This window comes from Macaca fascicularis, chromosome 7 (assembly GCF_037993035.2).
Source record: "Macaca fascicularis isolate 582-1 chromosome 7, T2T-MFA8v1.1".
NCBI lineage: Eukaryota > Metazoa > Chordata > Mammalia > Primates > Cercopithecidae > Macaca > Macaca fascicularis.
This window is the reverse complement of record NC_088381.1, coordinates 102308311-102332244: the sequence shown is the minus strand read 5'-3', so window position 1 is coordinate 102332244 and position 23934 is coordinate 102308311. Positions and strand designations below refer to the sequence as shown.

General features: G+C 45.8%; 1 protein-coding gene across 3 annotated transcripts in view; it reads left to right on the top strand.

Moving 5' to 3' along the window:
- The window catches only part of EAPP (E2F associated phosphoprotein), a 30003-nt gene extending 20125 nt beyond the window's left edge, over positions 1-9878 (top strand). For all 3 annotated transcript variants that reach the window (XM_045396280.2, XM_045396279.2, XM_073997222.1), the window contains one exon: positions 9236-9878. Coding sequence is in view for 2 of the 3 variants with exons in the window: in XM_045396279.2 (XP_045252214.1) it covers positions 9236-9512 (277 nt within the window). In the remaining variant the exon portion in view is untranslated. The remainder of the gene's footprint in view (positions 1-9235) is intronic.
- The last annotated feature ends 14056 nt before the right edge of the window (positions 9879-23934 follow it).

Genomic DNA, 23934 nt, shown 5'->3' with positions numbered 1-23934 from the left:
GTGGCAGACACCTGTAATCCCAGCTACTCAGCAGTCTGAGGTAGGAGAATCACTTGAACCAGGGAGGTGGAGGTTGCAGTGAGCCAAGATTGCGCCACTGCACTTCAGCCTGGGCAACAAGGGTGAAACTCTGTTTCAACATTAAAAAGAAAAAAGAAAAGAAAAGAAACTTGTTATATCTGTAAGATTTTTTTTGTGAGCTTTATGATAACCATAATGCAAAAACCTATAATAGATTCACCAAACTCAAAAAGCAATGGATTAAAACATACTACCAGAGAAAATCACTTAATCACAAAGGAAGACAGTAAGGAAGGGAAGAGTTACAAAACAACCAGAAAATAAGTAGCAAAATGCCAGTAGTTGTATTAGTCTGCTCTTGCACTGCTATAAGGAAATAACCGAGACTGGATAATTTACAAAGAAAGAGGTTTAATTGGCTCACAGTTTCACAGGCTGTATAGGAAGCATGGCTGAGGAGGCCTCAGGAAATTTTTTTTTTTTTTTTTTTTTTTTTTTTTTTTTTTTTTTTTTTTTGAGAGGGAGTCTTGCTTGTTACTCAGACTGGAGTGCAGTGCAGTGGCACAATCTTGGCTCACTGCAACCTCCACCACCCAGGTTCACGCAATTCTCCTGTCTCAGCCTCCCAAGTAGTTGGGACTACAGGCACACGCCACCACTCCTGGCTAATTTTTGTATTTTTAGTAGAGATGGGGTTTCACCATATTGGTCAGGCTGGTCTTGAACTCCTGACCTCAGGTGATCCACCTGCCTTGACCTCCCAAAGTGCTGGGATTATAGGTGTGAGCCAGCACGCCTGGCCAGGAATCTTTTTTTTTTTTTTTTTTTGAGACGGAGTCTCGCTCTGTCGCCCAGGCTGGAGTGCAGTGGCCGCATCTCAGCTCACTGCAAGCTCCGCCTCCCGGGTTTACGCCATTCTCCTGCCTCAGCCTCCCGAGTAGCTGGGACTACAGGCGCCCGCCACCTCACCCGGCTAGTTTTTTGTATTTTTTAGTAGAGACGGGGTTTCATCATATTAGCCAGGCTGGTCTCGATCTCCTGACCTTGTGATCCGCCCGTCTCGGCCTCCCAAAGTGCTGGGATTACAGGCTTGAGCCACCGCGCCCGGCTGCCAGGAATCTTTTAATGATGGCAGAAGGCAAAGGAGAAGCAGGCATATCTTACACGGCCAGAGCAGGAGGAAGAGAGACAGGGAAGGTGCCACATACTTTTTTTTGTTTTGTTTTGTTTTGTTTTGTTTTGTTTTTTAGAGACAGAGTCTCGCTTAGTCACCCAGGCTGGAGTGCAGTGGCGCGATCTCGGCTCACTGCAAGCTCCGCCTCCCGGGTTCACGCCATTCTCCTGCCTCAGCCTCCCGAGTAGCTGGGACTACAGGCGCCCGCCGCCTCGCCCGGCTAATTTTTTGCATTTTTAGTAGAGACGGGGTTTCACAGTGTTGGCCAGGATGGTCTCGATCTCCTGACCTTGTGATCCGCCCACCTCGGCCTCCCAAAGTGCTGGGATTACAGGCGTGAGCCACCGCGCCCGGCCGGTGCCACATACTTTTAAATAATCAAATCTTGTGAGTACTCACTATCACAAGAGCAGCACAAGGGGAAATCTGCCCCCAAGATCTAGTCACCTCCCATCAGGTCCTACCTCCAATGTTGGAGATTACAATTTGACATGAGATTGGGGTAGGGACACAAACCCAAGCCATATCAGTAGCAAATCCTTATTTATCAGTAATAACACAATGTGAATGGACTCACTTCTCCAAATAAAAGGCAGACAGTGGCTGAATGGATCAAGAAACAAGACTCAACTGTATGCTGCCTAGAAGAAACTTACTTCACTTGTAAGGACACATGGACTGAACATGAATGGGAAAAGATATTTCATGCAACTGGAAACCAGTATAGGAATAGCTGTCCTTAAAACAGACTATAAATCAAGGACTGTAAAAAGGAAACAAAGAAGTTTACTATATAAAGGGATCAATTCAGCCAGAGGAATTTATATAACAGTATAAATATCTATGCAGCCAACATTGGAACTCCCAGGTACATAAACATTAATAGATCCAAAGGGGCCGGGCACAGTGGCTCGCGCCTGTAATCCCAACACTTTGGGAGGCTGAGGTGGGAGGATTACCTGAGGTCAGGAGTTGAAGACCAGCCTGGCCAACATGGTGAAACCCCATGTCCAAAAAATGCCAAAATTAGCTGGGCATGATGGCAGGTGCCTGTAAGCCAGCTACTCGGGAGGCTGAGGCAGGAGAATCGCTTGAAGCTGGGAGGTGGAGGTTGCAGTGAGCCAAGATTGTGCTATTGCACTGCAGCCTGAGTGACAGAGTGAGACTCCATCTCAAAAAAAAAAAAAATCTGAAGGGAGAGACACAATACAGTATTAGTATTGCAATACAATAATAGTAGGGGACTTCAACACCCCACTCTCAGTAATGGACGGATCATCCAGATAGAAAACCATAAAGAAACATCAGAGTTAAACTACACAGTAGACCAAAGAAGCCCAACTGACATTTACAGAACGTTTCACCCAAATAATCTAATGATATACCTCAAAGAACTAGAAAAGCGGGACAGACCAAATCCAACGTTAATAGAGGGAAAGAGGCTGGGCATGGTGGCTCACACCTGTAATCCCAGCACTTTGGGAGGCTAAAGCAGGTGGATCACGAGGTCAGGAGTTTGAGACCAGCCTGACCAACCTGGTGAAACCCCGTCTCTACTAAAAATACAAAAATGAGCTGGGTGTGGTGGCGTGCACCTGTAATCCCAGCTACTCAGGAGGCTGAGGCAGGAGAATCGCTTGAACCCGGGAGGCAGAGGTTGCAGTGAGCCAAGATCGCACCATTGCACTCCAGCCTGGGCAACAGAGCGGACTCCATCTCAAAAAATAAATAAAAGGGGCCGGGCGCGGTGGCTCACGCCTGTAATCCCAGCACTTTGGGAGGCCGAGGCGGGCGGATCACAAGGTCAGCAGATCGAGACCACGGTGAAACCCCGTCTCTACTAAAAATACAAAAAATTAGCCAGGCGCAGTTGTGGGCGCCTGTAGTCCCAGCTACTCGGGAGGCTGAGGCAGGAGAATGGCGTGAACCCGGGAGGCGGAGCTTGCAGTGAGCCGAGATCGCGCCACTGCACTCCAGCCTGGGCGACAGAGCGAGACTCCGTCTCAAAAAAATAAATAAATAAATAAATAAATAAATAAAAGGAAAGAAATAATAAAGATCAAGGCAGGGCCGGGCGCGGTGGCTCAAGCCTGTAATCCCAGCACTTTGGGAGGCCGAGACGGGTGGATCACGAGGTCAGGAGATCGAGACCATCCTGGCTAACACGGTGAAACCCCGTCTCCACTAAAAAATACAAAAAACTAGCCGGGCGAGGTGGCGGGCGCCTGTAGTCCCAGCTACTCCGGAGGCTGAGGCAGGAGAATGGCGTGAACCCGGGAGGCGGAGCTTGCAGTGAGCTGAGATCGGGCCACTGTACTCCAGCCTGGGTGACAGAGCAAGACTCTGTCTCAAAAAAAAAAAAAAAAAAAAGATCAAGGCAGGAATGAATGAAATTGAGACCCCAGGAAACCCAAACAAACAAGCCAGATTAATGAAATTAAAAGTTGACAAATTTAAAAGATACAATTGACAAACCTCTTAGACTAAGAAAAAAAGAGAAAAGGCCCAAATAAATTAGAAACAGAAGAGAAGGCATAACAACTGAGACCACAGAAATACAAGGAATCAGGCTAGGCGCGGTGGCTCATGCCTGTAATCCCAGCACTTTGGGAGGCCGAGGTGGACAGATTACCTGAAGTCAGGAGTTCGAGACCAAACTGACCAACATAGTGAAACCCTGTCTCTACTAAAAAACACAAAATTAGCCAGGCATGGTGGTGCATTCCTGTAATCCCAGCTACTTGGGAGGCTGAGGCAGGAGAATCACTTGAACCCAGGGGGCAGAGGTTGTGGTGAGCTGAGATCACACCATTGCACACCAGCTTGGACAAGAGTGAAACTCCATCTAAAAAGAAAAAGAAATACAATTGGCCAGGTGTGGTGGTGCACACCTGTAATCCCAGCACTTTGGGAGGCCAACGTGGGCGGATCACGAGGTCAGAGATTGAGACCATCCTGGCTAACACGGTGAAATCCCATCTCTAATAAAAATACAAAAAAATTAGCCAGGCATGGTGGCGGGTGCCTATAGTCTCAGCTACGTGGGAGACTGAGGCAGGAGAATGGTGTGAACCTGGGAGGTGGAGCTTGCAGTGAGCCGAGATTGCACCAGTGCACTCCAGCCTGGGCGTCAGAGCGAGACTCTGTCTCAAAAAAAAAAAAGAAATACAAAGAATCGTTAGACACCATTACAAACAATTATATGCCAACTAATTAGAAAACCTAGAAGTGAATAAATTCCTGAACACATACAGCCTACCAAGATTGAACCATGAAGAAATAGAAAAACTCAACAAACCAATATTGAGTAATGAGATCAAAGCCATAGTAAAAAGCCCCTTATCAAAAAAAAAAAAAAGAAAGAAAAAAGCCCAGTACCTGATGGCTTAAAGAGCTAATACCAATTTTACTCAAACTTCAAAAAAAAAAAAAAAAAAAAAAATTGAGCAAAATATTGGAATACACATTTCTCAAAAGAAGACATAGAAATGGCCAACAAGTATATGAAAAAATGTTCAACATCACTAATCATGGATGGAAATGGACATCATGGAAATGGAAATCAAAATCACAATGAGATATCTCACCCTGTTTAGAATGGCTTTTATAAAAAAGACAGGGAATGTGGGATGCTGTTGAGGATGCAGAGAAAGGGGAACCCTTGAACACTGTTGGTGGGAATGTAAATTAGTATAGCCACTATGGAAAACTATGGAAGTTCCTCAAAAAACTAAAAATAGAACTACCATATGATCCAGCAATTCTGCTACTGGGTATATATCCAAAAGAAAGGAAATCAATATATCAAAGCAATATCTGTACTCTCATGTTTATTGTAGCACTAGTTACAATAGCCAAAATATCTACCTAAGTGCCTATTGATCAGCAGGATGAATTATAGTTTAAAATAATCTATTGTAGAAAAAATTATTGTATATTTCACAATAGCTAGAAGAGAATAATTCAAATGTTTCTGGCATAAAGAAAAGATAAATATTGGCTGGGCATGATGGCTCATGCCTGTAATCCCAGCACTTTGGGAGGCTGAGGCGGGCGGATCACCTGAGGTCAGGAATTCAACACCAGCCTGGCCAACATGATGAAACCCTGTCTCTACTAAAAATACAAAAATTAACCGGGCATAGTAGCACGTGCCTGTAATCCCAGCTATTCAGGAGGCTGAGGCAGGAGAATCACTTGAACCTGAGAGGTGGAGGTTGCAGTGAGCTGAGATCACAACATTGCACCCCAGTCTGGGTAAGAGTGAGACTGTCTTAAAAAATAATAAATAAATAAATATTTAAGGTGATGGATCTCTCAATTATACTGATTTGATCTTTACAAATTATATGAATATGTTAAATTATCACATGTACCCCCTGAAAATATGTGCATCTATGATATATCGATAAAAATTTTTATTTAAAAAGTAGCTTTGCTAATAAAGCACTTGACAGTGCTAATAAGGATTCGGTGAAACTGCGTATGTGTTGTGCAATGATGTAATACCTTAAAAGAAAAACTATATCTCTACTCACAGCACTTCTGATACCAAATGTGTGGAGCTTCTGCCCCCCCATATCAAACAATTTTCAATTTTCTGTGGACATGGAGTGTCCTGCAATATAATTCGGACACTACCTGGAGTTAGTGCAGAACCCACAGGTTGAGATCAGTCTTATTAAGACTGCCTCCACCACTTCAGATGCCATTGCAAGTAGGAGGTCCCTAGGTTACCCATGCCTTTTATCCAATTGGCCTGTAAATTAGGGGTTCCTTTTTTTTTTTTTTTTTTTTTTTGAGACAGGGTCTCACTCTGTCACCCAGGCTGGAGTACAGTGGCACCGTCTCTGCTCACTGCAACCTCCGCTGCCCAGGTTCAAGCGATTCTCGTGCCTCAGCTTCTCAAGTAGCTGGGACTACAGGCGTGTGCCACCATACTCCATTAATTTTTGTATTTTTAGTACAGATGGGGTTTCACCATATTGGCCAGGCTGGTTTCAAACTCCTGGTCTCAAGCTATCTGTCCACCTCGGCCTCCCAAAGTGCTGGGATTATAGGCATGATTTTTTTCTTCTATTAGTAGCCTTATAAGTGGCTGTCTTAGTACATCTTTTGAATCAAGTTAACTGAAAATAAATAATGATATGGGTGGTCGATTTGTTCTAGGAACTAATGAGTAACCATTTGTGGTTTATTCTTATTACCTGGCTTGAGGTTTGTGATGATTTGTAACAATTTTTTACTGTACATATGAGCCTTAAGCATTTTGCATATAAGTTAACAAAGACTTTGTTTATGAGATGAGGTCTTTGTACTTAAGTTGCCTCTCTTCCAATTAAACCATAACACGGGGTTCCTATATTCAAAAGTTTCTTCATGATCTAATTGGCCCTGGTGAAAATTACGTTCCATATTAATGCAAGGTTCTAATACAATGGAGTAATTTTTTTTTTAATGAAAATTTTATTTAAAGTTTGGGGAAATGATTTAAGACTTCTAAGGGTGTTCTTTTTTTTTTTGAGCTGGAGTCTCATTCTGTCACCCAGGCTGGAGTGCCGTGGTGCAATCTCGGCTCACTGCAACCTCCACCTCCCAGGTTCAAACGATTCTCCTGCCTCAGCCTCCTGAGTAGCTGGGATTACAGGCATGTGACATCATGCCTGGCTACTTTTTGTATTTTTAGTAGCAACGGGGTTTCACCATGTTGGTCAGGCTGGTCTTGAATTCCTGACCTCGTGATCCGCCCGCTTCGGCCTCCCAAAGTGCTGGGATTACAGGCGTGAGCCACTGCACCCGGCTTTCACCAGTGAGTGTTCTTTAAGAAAATAGTTTAGGTTGGGCGTGGTGGCTCACACCTGTAATCCCAGCACTTTGGGAGGCTAAGGTAGGAGGATCGCTTGAGGCCAGGAGTTCGAGACCAGCTTGGGCAACATAGGGAGACCCCCCCCCCCACAAAAGAAAAAATTAGCCACACATGGTGGTGTATTCCTGTAGTCTTAGCTAATTGAGAAGCTGGAGTGGGAGGCTCACTTGACCCTGTGAGGTAGAAGCTGCAGTAAGTCATGATTGTGCCACTGCACTGCAGCACTCTTGCTCTGGGCAAGAGAGTGAGACCTTGTCTCAAAAAAAAAAAAAAAGAGGCCGGGCGCGGTGGCTCAAGCCTGTAATCCTAGCACTTTGGGAGGCCGAGACGGGCGGATCACAAGGTCAGGAGATCGAGACCATCCTGGCTAACCCCGTGAAACCCCGTCTCTACTAAAAAATACAAAAAACTAGCCGGGCGAGGTGGCGGGCGCCTGCAGTCCCAGCTACTCGGGAGGCTGAGGCAGGAGAATGGCGTGAACCCGGGAGGCGGAGCTTGCAGTGAGCTGAGATCCGGCCACTGCACTCCAGCCTGGGCGACAGAGCGAGACTCTGTCTCAAAAAAAAAAAAAAAAGAAAGTTTAGAAAAAATTATTTGTTCTGATGCACAAGGGATACAGAGAAAGGGAAAAATATATATTAACGTGATAAGGGATTCTTAGAGATCTGAGACAGATAAAGTCATGCAAGCAGTTACAGTTAATACAAGAAACTAGAACTATTTATGTTTGAAGATATTTTTTGAAAGGTTAGATTATTTTTCCCTGAGAAGTGCCCACTTGCACATTCTTACTTCCTGGTGGTTTTGATGGTAGTGAAGGTGAAGGTTAATATTTGGAGCTAGTGAGTGCACAGTTTGAGCTCACTTTTTTAGCCAGATAGGTATTTTTGTTACATGAGGTCTAAGGGAAAAAAAAAACAAAAAAAAAAACTTACTAAGTGGGAAAATAAGTAGGAAAATATTACATATATGAGGTGAACAAAGTCGGGGGATGGTTTCTGGATGAAATTGTTCTACCTTGGATCATCAAGCATTAGTTAGATTCTCATAAGGAGCACGCAACTTAGATCCCTCGCATGCGCAGTTCACGATAGGGTTCACACTTATAAGAATGCAATGCTGCCGCTGATCTGACAGGAGGCAGAGCTCAGTTGGCAATGCTTGCTTGCCCGCTGCTCACCTCCTGCTGTGCTGCCCAGTTCCTAACAGGCCACAGGCTGGTACTGGTCTGTGGCCCGGGCTTTGGGGACCCCTATGTTAGACTGATCAAATATATAATAGCTAAGAGTAGACATTATAAAGTCAGAAGCTCCTTAAGCTTTTAAACCTGTAGCTTTTACTAAAATGTTGATCACAATGGCGCCATCTAAAATGAGAAGAGGGCAGAGTCTCAGACCACAATGTGAAAAGACAGTAGTCAAAGATTAGTGCACATTACCTGGCAAGTTTCCAACAACTTTTTTCTAAGTTTAAAGAGCAAATAAATTTTTTTTCCCTTGAGATAAAAGTTACGTCCAAAAAGCAGAAGGAAAGAGACACATTTCTTTTTTTTTTTTTTTTTTTGAGACGGAGTCTCGCTCTGTAGCCCAGGCTGGAGTGTAGTGGCCGGATCTCAGCTCACTGCAAGCTCCGCCTCCCGGGTTCACGCCATTCTCCTGCCTCAGCCTCCCGAGTAGCTGGGACTACAGGCGCCAGCCACCTCGCCCGGCTAGTTTTTTGTATTTCTTAGTAGAGACGGGGTTTCACCGTGTTAGCCAGGATGGTCTCGATCTCCTGACCTCGTGATCCGCCCATCTCGGCCTCCCAAAGTGCTGGGATTACAGGCTTGAGCCACCGCGCCCGGCCAACACACATTTCTTCTTTATACTGTTATATACTAAAATGTTTCTTCTGCCTGGTGCAGTGGCTTGTGCCTGTAATACCAGCTACTAGGGAGGCTGAGGCAGGAGGGTCACTTGAGGCTAAGAGTTCAAGGCTGCAGTGAGCTGTGTTCACAAGTTTTAATTATTCTTAAAACAACTGTTTAAAATTTCTTTAAACTTGCTTCTTTATTCCTCTGTCTTTACTTTGGTTGGTATTTCAGTTAAGTTTTTGGTGTTTTCAAATTTTATCTAAATGGATAAACTATTAACATAGAACATAAACCCCAATTCTCCATTTCATTTTTCTCTTAGGCATGAATCGTACAAAACTCAATATAGAGCAATGTTTGTGATGAATTGTTCTATTAACAAAGAGGAGGTTCTAAGATATAAAGCCTCAGAGAACAGGAAGAAAAGGCGAGGCCATAAGAAGATGAGGTCTAACCAGGAAGATGCTGCCGAGAAGGCAGAGACAGATGTGGAAGAAATCTATCACCCAGTCATGTGCACTGAATGTTCCACTGAAGTGGCAGTCTATGACAAGGATGAAGTCTTTCATTTTTTCAATGTTTTAGCAAGCCATTCCTAAACAGCCCAACTGGCATTTAATTACCCAATACTGTATATAAGGCAAATATGGACAGTTACTTTCCTCCTGCCTGTTCATAAGTGACACTGAGGAAGCAGTGTTTCTCTTTATAAAGAAGAATAGTTGTCAGCCTTCATTCATCTCTTACATCTCTCACCCTCTCCTTTTCTTTTTTCCTTTGATTTTCCCCCCTTATTGATGAGACTGATTCATTCTGTTTTTGATGAACATTTGGAAATGGGGGGCTTTTTGTTAAGGCTCTTTAGAATTAAAATGTTATGGAATTATAAGCAATTTTTGTTTCTGAGTATTATTTTTACTTTGGATGTAGCTTTGATGTAATTAAACTGGAAACTCTTTCCTGAATTGTCTGTATTGTTTTTGCTAAGATGTATCTTTATTCACCTCCACCCCACAGGATGGAATAACAATATTTAGTAACTGTTACAATTGTGTGGAGTACGCCACTAGCCTTGGCTCCTGCCTGTAATCCCAGCACTTTGGGAGGTCAAGGGGGTGGATCAGGAGTTCAGGAGTTTAGGAGTTTGAGACCAGCCTGGCCAACATGGTGAAACCCTGTCGGTCTCTACTAAAAATAGAAAAATCAACTGGGCATGGTGGTACGCACCTGTAATTCCAGCTACTCAGGAGGCTGAGGCAGGAGAATTGCTTGAACCTGGGAGCCAGAGGTTGCAGTGAGCTGAGATCGTGCCACTGTACTCCAGCCTGGGTGACAGAGTAAGACTTTGTCTCAAAACAAACAACAAAGAAACAAACAATTGCATGGAATAGGTACTGTCAGATACTTTAAGAAATAAAGGTCCTTCTCTGAAAAAAGAGGACACTTACCAGTATTCTAAACTTAATGAATGCACATTTTAAAATATAAATTTATGGTGAGTTTAACTAGACTTAAACATTCTGGCGGGGCACGGTGGCTCACCACTGTAATCCCAGCACTTTGGGAGACATAGGTGGGCTGATCGCTTGAGGTCAGGAGTTCCAGGGCAGCCTGGCTAACATGGTGAAACCCCATTTCTACTAAATATACAAAAATTAGCCAGGCCTGGTGGTGGGCACCAGTAATCCCAGCTACTTAGGAGACTGAGGCAGGATGATCACTTGAACCTGGGGGGCAGAGGTTGCAATGAGCCGAGATTGTGCCACTTCATTCCCACGTGGGTAACAGACGAAGACTCCGTCTCAAAAAAAAAAAAATTCTGCTGCCACCTCTTGTGCCTACTATTTATTCTGTTGCAAACAACCAAGATATAATTTTTTTAGGTATTAATATAAAAACCATCAGTGGCAGCTTGAGGGGAAATTGCATTGTAGGCATCTGTGTATTTTATTTTCAGTCTTTAAAAAAATGATATGGCCGGCCGGGCGCGGTGGCTCAAGCCTGTAATCCCAGCACTTTGGGAGGCCGAGACGGGTGGATCACGAGGTCGGGAGATCGAGACCATCCTGGCTAACACGGTGAAACCCCGTCTCTACTAAAAAATACAAAAAACTAGCCGGGCGAGGTGGCTGGCGCCTGTAATCCCAGCTACTCGGGAGGCTGAGGCAGGAGAATAGCGTAAACCCGGGAGGCGGAGCTTGCAGTGAGCTGAGATCCGGCCACTGCACTCCAGTCTGGGCGACAGAGCGAGACTCCGTCTCAAAAAAAAAAAAAAAAAAAGTGATATGGCCGAATGCAGTGGCTCATGACTATAATTCCAGCACTTTGGGAGGCTGAGGAAGGAGGATCGCTCGAGCCCAGGAGTTCAAGACCAGCCTGGGCAACATGGCAAGACCCTGTCTCTAAAAAAAAAAAAAATTAAAAATTAGCTAAACGTGATGGTGTCTGCCTATAGTCTCAGCTACTTGGGAGGCTGAGGTGGGAGGATCACTTGAGCTTGGGAGACGAAGGCTGAATTGAGCTTTGATCATGCCACTGCATTCTAGCCTGGGTAACAGATTGAGGCCCTCTCTTAGAAATAAAAGAATGATATGATTTGGGCTGTTTCTTTCTTTCTTTCTCTTTTTTTCTAGACAGAGTCTCGCTCTGTCACCCAGGCTGGAGTGCAGTGGCGCGATCTCGGCTCACTGCAACCTACGCCTCCCAGGTTCAAGTGATTATCCTGCCTCACTCTCCCGAATAACTGGTACTACAGGCACGTGCCACCACGTCCGGCTAATTTTTTATATTTTTAGGAGAGGCAGGGTTTCACCATGTTAGCCAGGATAGTCTCGATCTCCTGACCTCGTGATCCACCTGCTTTGGCCTCCCAAAGTGCTGGGATTATAGATGTGAGCCACTGCACCTGGCCCCTTTTTTTTTTTTTTCTTTTTTTGAGACAGAGTCTCGATCTGTCGCCCAGGCTGGAGTGCAGTGGTCTGATCTCAACTCTCAGCTCACTGCAACCTCCACCTCCTGGGTAGCTGGGACACCTGGCTAATTTTTGTATTTTTAGTAGAGATGGGGTTTCACCATGTTGGCCAGGCTGGTCTTGAACTCCTGGCCCCAAGTGATCCACCTGCCTCGGCCTCCCAAAGTGCTGAGATTACAGGCAGGACAGCACTTGGCCTCTATTTTTTTATTTTGTTTATTTATTTATTTATATTTTTTAAGATAGAGTTTTGCTCTTGTGGCCCAGGCTGGAGTGCAAAGGCGTGATCTCAGCTCACTGCAACCTCTGTCTCCTGGGTTCAAGTGATTCTCCTGCCTCAGCCTCTCAAGTTGCTGAGATTACAGGTATGCACCACACCACCGAGCTTATTTTGTATTTTTAGTGGAGATGGGGTTTCACCATGTTGGCCATGTTGGTCTGGAACTCCTGACCTCAGGTGATTCACCTGCCTTGGCCTCCCAAAATGCTGGGATTACAGGCATGAGCCACCGTGCCCAGGCTATTTTTATTTTTTATACATTCTTTAAATGTTTCCATTTATAGCCAGGTGATACACTGCAGAATAGCACTTCCAGTCTATTCCTTGTAATCTGTGTTTGCCATATCGTACTTTGAAAGAGCTCCTGTATTACCGTCATTGCAAACCTTACTTCCTTTCCAGGTACCCGCCCAACAACCACCCCTCCATCGCACCCTCATCCCACTTCTACTGGAAATTTCTCAGTGGTTTTACACATAAACATCACTTTGGACTAGAACAGTGGTTCATGCCTATAATCATAGCACTTTGGGAGGCTGAGGCAGGAGGATCCCTTGAGCCCAGGAGTTTGAGGCCAGCCTGGTTAACAGGGAGACCCTATCTCTATATAGTACAAACACAAATAAAAAAAATCACCTGGGCCGGGCGCAGTGGCTCACGCCTGTAATCCCAGCACTTTGGGAGGCCGAGGTAGGCAGATCACGAGGTCAGGAGATCAAGACCATCCTGGCTAACACGGTGAAATCCCGTCTCTAATAAAAATACAAAACAGCCGGGCGTCGTAGCAGGTGCCTGTAGTTCCAGCTGCTCGGGAGGCTGAGGCAGGAGAATGGTGTGCATCTGGGAGGTGGAGTGTGCAGTGAGCCAAGATTGCACCACTGCACTCCAGCCTGGGCGACAGAGCGAGACTCCTTCTTAAAAAAAAAAAAATCACCTGGAGTAGACCATGTGCAATGGCTCATGCCTGTAATCCCAACACTTTGGAAGGCTGAGGTGGGTGGATCACCTGAGGTCAGGAGTTCAAGACCAGCCTGACCAACATGGGGAAACCTTGTCTCTACTAAAATAGAAAAATTAGCTGGGCATGGTGGCATGTGCCTATAATCCCAGCTACTCAGGAGGCTGAGGCAGAGAATCACTTGAACCCGGGAAGTGGAGGTTGCAGTGAGCCGAAATCGAACCACTACACTCTAGCCTAGGCAACAGAGCAAGACTCCATCTCAAAAAAAAAAAAAAAAATCAGTTGGGTGTAGTGGCAGGTACCTGTAATCCCAGCTACTCAGGGAGGCTGAGGGAGGAGAATCGCTTGAACCTGGGAGGTGGAGGTTGCAGTGAGCTGAGATCATACCACTACACTCCAGCCTGGGCAACAGAGCAAGACTCCATCTCAGAAAAAAAAAAAAGTGAGGCAGCAAATCACAGTATATGAAGTTATAATTTGTGATCATCACAACATAAAGGAGAGGGAGATAGCTATATAGGAACAGGGTTTTATATGCTATTTAACCTCAGTTGATTTTTTTTTTTTTTTTTGAGACGGAGTTTCACTCTTGTTGCCCAGGCTGGAGTGCAATCTTGGCTCACCACAACCTCCCACTCCCAGGTTCAAGCGATTCTCCTGCCTCAGCTTCCCGAGTAGCTGGGATTACAGGCATGCGCCACCACCCCAGCTGGTTTTGTATTTTCAGTAGAGACGGGGTTTCTCCATGTTGGTCAGGCTGGTCTTGAACTCCTGACCTCAGGTGATCTACCTGCCTTGGCCTCCCAAAGTGCTGGGATTACAGGCGTGAGCCACTGCGCCTAGCCTAAGCTCAGTTGTTATTGATTCAAGCTAGTTTGTTATAAATTTAATATGATGGCTAGGCACGGTGGCTCATGCCTGTAATCCCAGCACTTTGGGAGGTTGAGGTGGGTGGATCACTTGAGGTCAGGAGTTCAGAACCAGCCTGACCAACATGGTGAAACCCTGTCTCTGTAAGAAAATTTAGGGCCGGGCGCGGTGGCTCAAGCCTGTAATCCCAGCACTTTGGGAGGCCGAGGCGGGCGGATCACAAGGTCAGGAGATCGAGACCACAGTGAAACCCCGTCTCTACTAAAAATACAAAAAATTAGCCGGGCGCGGTGGCGGGCGCCTGTAGTCCCAGCTACTCAGGAGGCTGAGGCAGGAAAATTTAGGGCCGGGCGCGGTGGCTCAAGCCTGTAATCCCAGCACTTTGGGAGGCCGAGGCGGGCGGATCACAAGGTCAGGAGATCGAGACCACAGTGAAACCCCGTCTCTACTAAAAATACAAAAAATTAGCCGGGCGCGGTGGCGGGCGCCTGTAGTCCCAGCTACTCAGGAGGCTGAGGCAGGAGAATGGCGGGAACCCGGGAGGCGGAGCTTGCAGTGAGCCGAGATCGCGCCACTGCACTCCAGCCTGGGCAACAGCGTGAGACTCCGTCTCAAAAAAAAAAAAAAAAAAAAAAAAAAGAAAATTTAAAAAATAAAATGATGCTGGGCGCGGTGGCTCACGCCTGTAATCCCAGCACTTTGGGAGGCCGAGGCGGGCGGATCACAAGGTCAGGAGATCGAGACCACGGTGAAACCCCGTCTCTACTAAAAATACAAAAAATTAGCCGGGCGCGGTGGCGGGCGCCTGTAGTCCCAGCTACTCAGGAGGCTGAGGCAGGAGAATGGCGTAAACCCAGGAGGCGGAGCTTGCAGTGAGCCGAGATCGCGCCACTGCACTCCAGCCTGGGCGACAGAGCGAGACTCCGTCTCAAAAAAAACCAACAAAACAAAACAAACAAACAAAAATAAAATGATTATAAAAATAAACAAGCATACACTGGGCATGATGGCTCACACCTGTAATCCAGCACTTCAGGAAGCCAAGGCAAGAGGGAATTGCTTGAGGTCAGAGAATCACTTGAATCCAGGAGGCGGAAATTGCACTGAGCCGAGATTGGGCCACTGCACTCCAGCTTGGGTGACAGAGCAAGACGTGTCTCAAAAAAAAAAAAAAAGATTTATCTTTCTTTCTGAATTCATTTTGATAAATGACCATTTATCAGGATGATTTATCAGGATTTTAGGTAATTAATTTATTAACTATTTTTTTTGAGACAGAATCTCATTCCTTCACCCAGGCTGGAGTGCAGTGGTGCCATCTCGGCTCACTGTAACCTCTGCTTCCCAGGTTCAAACGATTCTCCTGCCTCAGCCTCCTATGTAGCTGAGACCACAGGCATGTGCCACCATGCCCAGCTATTTTTTTGTGTTTTTTGGTAGAGACGGGGTTTCACCATGTTGGCCAGGCTGGTCTTGCACTCCTGACCTCAAGTGATCCGCCTGCCTCAGCCTCCCAAAGTGCTGGGATTACAGGCGTGAGCCATCACGCCCAGCCAATTTATCGGGATTTTAAAAGAATTTGTTCATTTTTTCTGTTTTCAAATTTATTGAATAAAGTTATTCATACCTTTCTCTCATTATCTTTAATATCTGTTGGATATATAGTGGCACCTTCCTTTTCCATTTGTAATACTTAATTCTCCTTCTTTTTTCCTTGATGGAATTTTGGTCTTATTTCATTAATTTTTTTTTTTTTTTTTTTTTTTTTTGAGATGGAGTCTCGCTGTGTCGCCCAGGCTGGAGTGCAGTGGCCGGATCTCAGCTCACTGCAAGCTCTGCCTCCCGGGTTTTTACGCCATTCTCCTGCCTCAGCCTCCCGAGTAGCCGGGACTACAGGCGCCCGCCACCTCGCCCGGCTAGTTTTTTGTATTTTTTAGTAGAGACGGGGTTTCACCGTGTTAGCCAGGATGGTCTCGAACTCCTGACCTCGTGATCCGCCCGTCTCGGCCTCCCAAAGTGCTGGGATTACAGGCTTGAGCCACCGCGCCCGGCCTATTTCATTAATTTTTAATATTATCTGTATCATCTCCTTCATTCTAGTCAACTTGCATTTATTCTGTTGTTTTTTTTCGATCTTCTTTTTTTTTTTTTTTTTTCCTGAGACAGAGTCTTGCTCTTGTCGCCCAGGGTGGAGTGCAGTGGTACAATCTCACCTCACTGCAACCTCTGCCTTGCGGGGTTCAAGCGATTCTCTGGCCTCAACCTCCCAAGTAGCTGGGATTACAGGCGCTCACCACCAGGCACGGCTAATTTTTGTATTTTTAGTAAAGATGAGGTTTCATCATGTTGGCCAGGCTGGTCTCGAACTCCTGACCTCAGGTGATCCGCCTACTTTGGCCTCCCAAAGTGCTGGGATTATAGGCGTAAGCCACTGCAACTGGCCTTTTTCTATCTTCTTAAGGTAGATGCTTCGCTCATCTTCAGCCTTTCTCTTTTTTAATGTAAACATTTAGGGCTATAGGTTTTCTCTCCTTTCATTGCATCACACAAGTTGTATATGTAGTCTTTTTGTTCAGTTTCAACTATTGTTATTTTTCAATTATGATTTTAAAAGTTATTAGTTATTGGGCCGGGCGCGGTGGCTCAAGCCTGTAATCCCAGCACTTTGGGAGGCCGAGACGGGCGGATCACGAGGTCGGGAGATCGAGACCATCCTGGCTAACACGGTGAAACCCCGTCTCTACTAAAAAAATACAAAAAACTAGCTGGGCGAGGTGGTGGGCGCCTGTAGTCCCAGCTACTCGGGAGGCTGAGGCAGGAGAATGGCGTGAACCCGGGAGGCGGAGCTTGCAGTGAGCTGAGATCCAGCCACTGCACTCCAGCCTGGGTGACAGAGCGAGACTCCGTCTCAAAAAAAAAAAAAAAAAAAAAAAAAAAAAAAAAAAAAAAAAAAAAAAAGTTATTAGTTATTGAGAAGTATTTTTACAATTTCTTTTTTTTTTTCTTTTTCTTTTTTTTTTTTTTGTGAGACACAGTCTCGTTGTGTTGCCCAGACTGAAGTACAGTGGCACAGTGGCGTGATCTAGGCTCACAGCAACCTCTGCCTCCTGGGTTCAAGTGATTCCCCTGCCTCAACCTCCTGAGTAGCTGGGATTACAGGCGCCTGCCACCACGCCCGGCTAATTTTGTTTTGTATTTTTAGTAGAGACGGGGTTTCACCATATTAGCCAGGATGGTCTCAATCCCCTGACATCGTGATCCACCCACCTCGGTCTCCCAAAGTGCTGGGATTACAGGCGTAATTAATTAATTAATTTATTTATTTGAGACAGAGTCTCACTCTGTCGCCCAGGTTCTAGTGCAGTAGTGCCATCTTGGCTCACTGTAACCTCTGCCTTCCAGTTGCAAGTGATTCTTGTGCCTCAGTTTCCTGAGTAGCTGGGATTAAAGCTGTGTACCACCACACCTGGCTAATTTTTGTATTTTTAGTAGAAAGGGGGTTTCACCACATTAGCCAGGGTAGTCTCGAGCTCCTGACCTCAGGTGATCTGCCTGTCTTGCCTCCCAAAGTGCTGGGATTACATGTGTGAGCCACCACACCCGGCCAAGGTACAGTTTAAATATTGGTTAAGACTGTAGTTATCTGAAAGCTTGACTGGGGCTGGAGGATCTGTTGGCAGGAGGCTTTAGTTCCTTGCTATATGGACCACCTGTGCAGGTTTGGATCATAATCCTGAAAGACATAATCATATATTAGATAGAAACAGGGTCTCACTGTTTTGCCCAGGCCGGTCTCACTCCTGGCCTCAAGAGATCCTGCTTTGGCCTCCCAATGTGTTGGGATTATAGGTGTGAGCCACCACACCAGCCAAAAGACAGAATCTTGAATGCCTTGATTCTGAATGTTGAGACCCCCAAAAATCAAAATCCCTAAAGTCTAAAATCCCTGACATCAAAAATCCTGAAAATCACAATCCTGAAAGATGAAAATCCCAAAAGCTAAATTCTGGGGAAGGAATTAGTGGATTTTCAGTTGTCCATAAGATAGTTGCATTATGTTAGTTGCATGATGTTAGGTGGAACTATTGCTTTGTTATTGTCTTTATTTGGAAATTAAAAATGGTTTAAATAGGTGTATATGAGTGCCAAGTTGATCAAGGGTAGACTTAATTTTAGGTGTCAGTTTGACTGGTAAGGAATATCTCGAAACCTGTAAAGCACTATTTTGAGTGTGACTATGAGGATGTTTCCAGAGTAGATTACTGTGTGATTCCTAGTGCACTAGGTTGGGAAGATCTGCCCTCAATATTGGTGGGCACCATCCAATTGGCCCAGAAAGAACAAATACAGAATACAATTTGGTCTTTCTGAGAGTTGGGACAGAGTTTTCTTCTGCTGCCTTGGACATCAGAAACTTTTTTTTTTTTTTTTTTTTTTTTTTTTTTTTTTTTGAGACGGAGTCATGCTCTGTCGCCCAGGCTGGAGTGCAGTGGCCGGATCTCAGCTCACTGCAAGCTCCGCCTCCCGAGTACACGCCATTCTCCTGCCTCAGCCTCCCAAGTAGCTGGGACTACAGGCGCCCGCCACTTCGCCTGGCTAGTTTTTTTTTGTATTTTTTAGTAGAGACAGGGTTTCACCGTGTTAGCCAGGATGGTCTCGATCTCCTGACCTCATGATCCGCCCGTCTCGGCCTCCCAAAGTGCTGGGATTACAGGCTTGAGCCACCGCGCCCGGCCGGACATCAGAAACTTGACTACATGAATGTGTATTATCACAATGTTGACTTTTTTTTTTTTTTTCCAAAGACAGAGTCTTAGTCTGTCGCCCAGGCTGGAGTGCAATGGTGCGATCTCGGCTCACTGCAATCTCCACCTGCTGGGTTCAAGTGATTCTCATGCCTCAGTCTTCTGAGTAGCTGGGATTGCAGGCACCTGCCACCATGCCCGGCTAATTTTTGTTTTTTTTGGGTTTTTTTTAGTAGAAATGGAGTTTCACCGTGTCAGCCAGGCTAGTTTCGAACCCCTGAGACCAGCAACAATGTTGATTTTTTTGTGCATAAGCAGTATGCATGTATGTGACAACACTGAAACTTTTGAAACTTCCTCAATAAAGGAAGAGAGAGTCAGGTGCGGTGGCTCACGCCTGTAATCCTTGCACTTTGGGAGGTCGAGGAGGGCAGATCACCTGAGGTCAGGGGTTCAAGACCAGCCTGCTGCACTGCATTCCAGCCTGGGCTGGAGGCTGCTGTGAGCCGAGATGGCGCCACTGCACTTCAGCCTGTGTTGTGACAGAGCGAGACTCTGTCTCAAAAAAACAAAAAAAGAAAAAGAAAAAAGAAGAGATCTTCTTCTTCTTCTTCTTCTTCTTTTTTTTTTGAGATAGAATTTCATTCTTGTTGCCCTGGCTGGAGTGCAATGGCAGGATCTTAGCTCACTGCAACCTCTGCCTCCTGGGTTCAAGTGATTCTCCTGCCTCAGCCTCCCGAGTAGCTGGGATTTACAGGCGCCCGCTACCAAGCCCAGCTAAATTTTGTATTTTTTTTTTTTTTTTTTGAGACGGAGTCTTGCTCTGTCACCCAGGCTGGAGTACAGTGGCCGGATCTCAGCTCACTGCAAGCTCCGTCTCCCAGGTTTATGCCATTCTCCTGCCTCAGCCTCCCAAGTAGCTGGGACTACAGGCGCCCGCCACCTCGCCCGGCTAGTTTTTTTGTATTTTTAGTAGAGACGGGGTTTCACTGTGTTAGCCAGGATGGTCTCGATCTCCCGACCTCGTGATCCGCCCGTCTCGGCCTCCCAAAGTGCTGGGATTACAGACTTGAGCCACCGCGCCCGGCCTAAATTTTGTATTTTTAGTAGAGACGGGGTTTTGCCATGTTGGCCAGGCTGGTCTCGAACTCTTGACCTCAGGAGATCCGCCTGCCTCGGCCTCCCAAAGTGCTGGGATTACAGGCATGAACCACTGAGCCCAGTGAGATGTTCTTTTCATACATCTGCATTTGTGGTAAAATTTCTCCTGATCTCCGGGCGCGGTGGCTAATGCCTGTAGTCCCAGCACTTTGGGAGGCTGAGGCGGGCTAATCACCTGAGGCCGGGAGTTCGAGACCAGCCTGAACAACATGGAGAAACCTTGTCTCTACTAAAATTACAAAATTAGCCGGACATGGTGGCATATGCCTATAACCCCAGCTACTCAGGAGGCTGAGGCAGAAGAACTACTTGAACCTAGGAGGCAGAGGTTGCAGTGAGCCAAGATAGCGCCATTGCACCACTCTAGCCTGGGCGACAAGAGTGAAACTCCATCTCAAAAAAAAAAAAAAAAAAGTCTCCAGATCTTGGCTCTTTGGGTGACCGAATATGTGGTGGTGACCCATCAAAGTTTTTGACTGATCTCGTCAAAGACTTAGATTATTCGTCATGGTATTTCAGATGACTTCAGTTATAGAGCTGGGTGCACACAATTACCAACTATAGTGATGTGTGTTTATATGTTTCCCATTTCGACCTATTTCTTTATGAATATGGCTTATTTGCTCATAACTGTTATGCCCATACAGCTGTTGTTAATATATCTGAGTGTTCATACTTGCAAAAAAGTGAATGTTATTGTTGTCTATTTTATTGTGTAAAGTGGTTTATGAAGCCTTCTATTGTGTTTTTATATATTTCTCAAATAAATCCCCCTTAAAGACTTTTAAATGATTTTTTCTAGAATTATATTTGTAGGATTTTGATCTTTTAGGATTTCAACATTCAGGATGATGGCGTTCAAGATTGTGCCTTTTCGGACTCTGATTGACCCATAGGACTGCTGAGCGTCCTCACTGCTGGCTTTCCCTGGAGTAAATGATCTAAGACCAAGACAAGGTACAAACGGCAGTATCTTTTATGATCTAGCCTTGGAAACAACACACTGTTACTTCTGCCTCATTCTGTTGGACATAGAGTACAAACATGATTCCAAGTGGGAAGGTGTGTAAACTAGTAAGTGAATTCCAGGAAGCAAGGATCACTGGGGCCATTTGGTGACTGGCTACCACGATAACCTTCCAGCTTATCTGAATGGAAAGTTGTAATGACTCTTGTAAACCTTATCTAAAAGGGTTTAACTTAACCCCTACTTTGGGAATGTGATACGCTGACGTTTATTCACTGTATGAGGAGTCTTCCATTTGTCGTATGTTCAAAGTCCATCAGAAACTCATATAATTAGACCATTTAAAAATGGGTTGAAATTTATCTTTTTGTTTGTTTTTGTTTTGAGACAGAGTCTCGGTCTGTAGCCCAGGCTGGAGTTCGGTGGTGTGATCTCAGCTCACTGTAACCTCCGCCTCCCAGGTCCCGGTTAAGCAATTCTCCTGCCACAGCCTCCTGAGTAGCTGGGATTACAGGCGTGTGTACCATACCCAGCTAATTTTCATATTTTTAGTAGAGATGGGATTTCACCATGTTGGCCAGGCTGGTCTTGAACTCCTGACCTCGTGATCCGCCCACCTTTGCTTCCCAAAGTGCTGGGATTACAGACATGAGCCACTGTGCTCGGCCTTTGTTGTTTTTTCTGTTGAGATGGAATTTCACTCTTGTCACCCAGGTTGGAGTGCAATGGTGGGATCTCAGTTCACTGCAACCTCCACCTCCCAGGTTCAAGCAATTCTCTTGCCTCAGCCTCCCAAGTAGCTGGGATTACCACGCCACCACCCCTGGCTAACTTTTGTATTTTAGTAGAGATGGGGTTTCACCATGCTGGCCAGGCTGGTTTCGAACTCCTGACCTCAGGTGATCCACCTGCCTCGGCCTCCCAAAGTGCTGGGATTACAGGTGTGAGCCATCATGCCCAGTCCTGTTTTGTTTTTTTAAGTGGGTTGAAATTTAACAAAGACATTCTTCAGTTCCATGGTGCAGAAATAGTCCTTGACAGGATTTTCCTTTAGTCTAATACATAAGGGGATCAAGCAGTAGATCTGTTGGCTGTATGTCTTTTTTTTTTTTTTTTTTTTTTAAGACAGAGTCTTCTTCTGTCGCCCAGGCTGGAGTGCAGTGGTGCAATCTCGGCTCACTGCAAGCTCCGCTTCCCAGGTTCACGCCATTCTCCTGCCTCAGCCTCCGGAATAGCTGGGACCACAGGCACCTGCCACAATGCCTGGCTAATGTTTTGTATTTTTAGTAGAGACAGGGTTTCACCATGTTAGCCAGGATGGTCTCCATCTCCTGACCTTGTGATCCACCCGTCTCGGCCTCCCAAAGTGCTGGGATTACAGGCATGAGCCACTGCGCCCGGCCAGCTCTATGTCTTTAAAGAGGGCACAGTTTATAATCACCATGAAGGGGTTTCAGAGACGTATGCCGCCATGTGAAATCTCTATAGAATATCAAATGTATGAGACAGGCAGGGTATGGTGGCTAACACCTATAAACCCAGCACTTTGGGAAGCTGAGGTGGGCGGATCACTTAAGGTCAGGAGTTCGAGACCAGCCTGACCGACATGGTGAAACCCCATCTCTACTAAATACAAAAAATTAGCTGGGCGTGGTGGCACATGCCTATAATCCCAGCTACTCAGAAGGCTGAGGCAGAATTGCTTGAACCCGGTAGGCGGAGGTTGCAGTGAGCCAAGATTGTGCCATTGCACTCCAGCCTGGGCAACAAGAATGAAACTCCGTCTCAAAAAAAAAAAAAAGGACGGGCGCGGTGGCTCATGCCTGTAATCCCAGCACTTTGGGAGGCTGAGGCGGGCAGATCACGAGGTCAGGAGATCCAGACCATCCTGGCTAACACGGTGAAACCCCGTCTCTACTAAAAATAAAAAATAAAAAAATTAGCCGGGCGTGGTGGTGGGCACCTGTAGTTCCAGCTACTCGGGAGGCTGAGGCAGGAGAATGGCATGAACCCGGGAGGCGGAGCTTGCAGTGGGCCGAGATCGCGCTACTGCACTCCAGCCTGGGTGACAGAGCGAGAATCCGTCTCAAGGGAAAAAAAAAAAAAAAAAAAAAAAAAAACCAGGCTGTGCTCAGTGGCTCATGCCTGTAATCCCAACACTTTGGGAGGCTGAGGCAGGAGGATCACATGAGGTCAGGAGTTTGAGACCAGCCTGACCAACATGGAGAAACCCCATCTCTACTAAAAATACAAAATTAGCTGGGCGTGGTGGCTCATGCCTGTAATCCCAGCTACTCAGGAGGCTGAGGCAGGAGAATCGCTTGAGCCCAGGAGGCAAAGGTTGCTGTGAGCTAAGATCGCGCCATTGCACTCCAGCCTGGGCAACAAGAGCAAAACTCCATCTCAAAAAATAATAAAAATAAAATAAAATATAATGTTCCATACTCATCTACTTTTTCATCTAGTCAAACACTAAGTTCGGGTTATTTTCATCCTTTGTGGACCATTACAACCATCTGCCAACTGGTTTTCTTGCTTCCAACCTCCCCTTCATTCACAGTTCCATCTATTCATCATCAGTTGGGTTCCTCCTGTGTGCCAGGTGCAATGTACAGATCAATGATGGGACCCGGCTCTCAATGAGCTGAGATGAACTGGGAAAACAGGTAAACCAACAACCCCAATATTGTGGTTGGCGTGTGCCATGCCACAAATATAACACCAGGTGCCACCAGAGTATAGAAGAGAAGGATTAGGGACAGCTTTCAAGAAGAGAGAATGTTTGAGCCAAATCTTACAGGATTAGTATGAATTGGCCGGGAATTCAGCCCTGTGAGGTTTTCTCTGACCAAACTCTGATAATTTTTTTTTTCTCTGAATGCAAATTTTCCGTATATATATTTTTGAGACAGGGTCTTGCTCTGTTGAGCAGGCTAGAGTGCAGTGGTATAGTCATGGCTCATTGCAGCCTCTACCTCCCACTCTCTTTTTTTTTTTTTTTTGAGACAGAGTCTCGCTCTATCACCCAGGCTGGAGTGCAGTGGCCAGATCTCAGCTCACTACAAG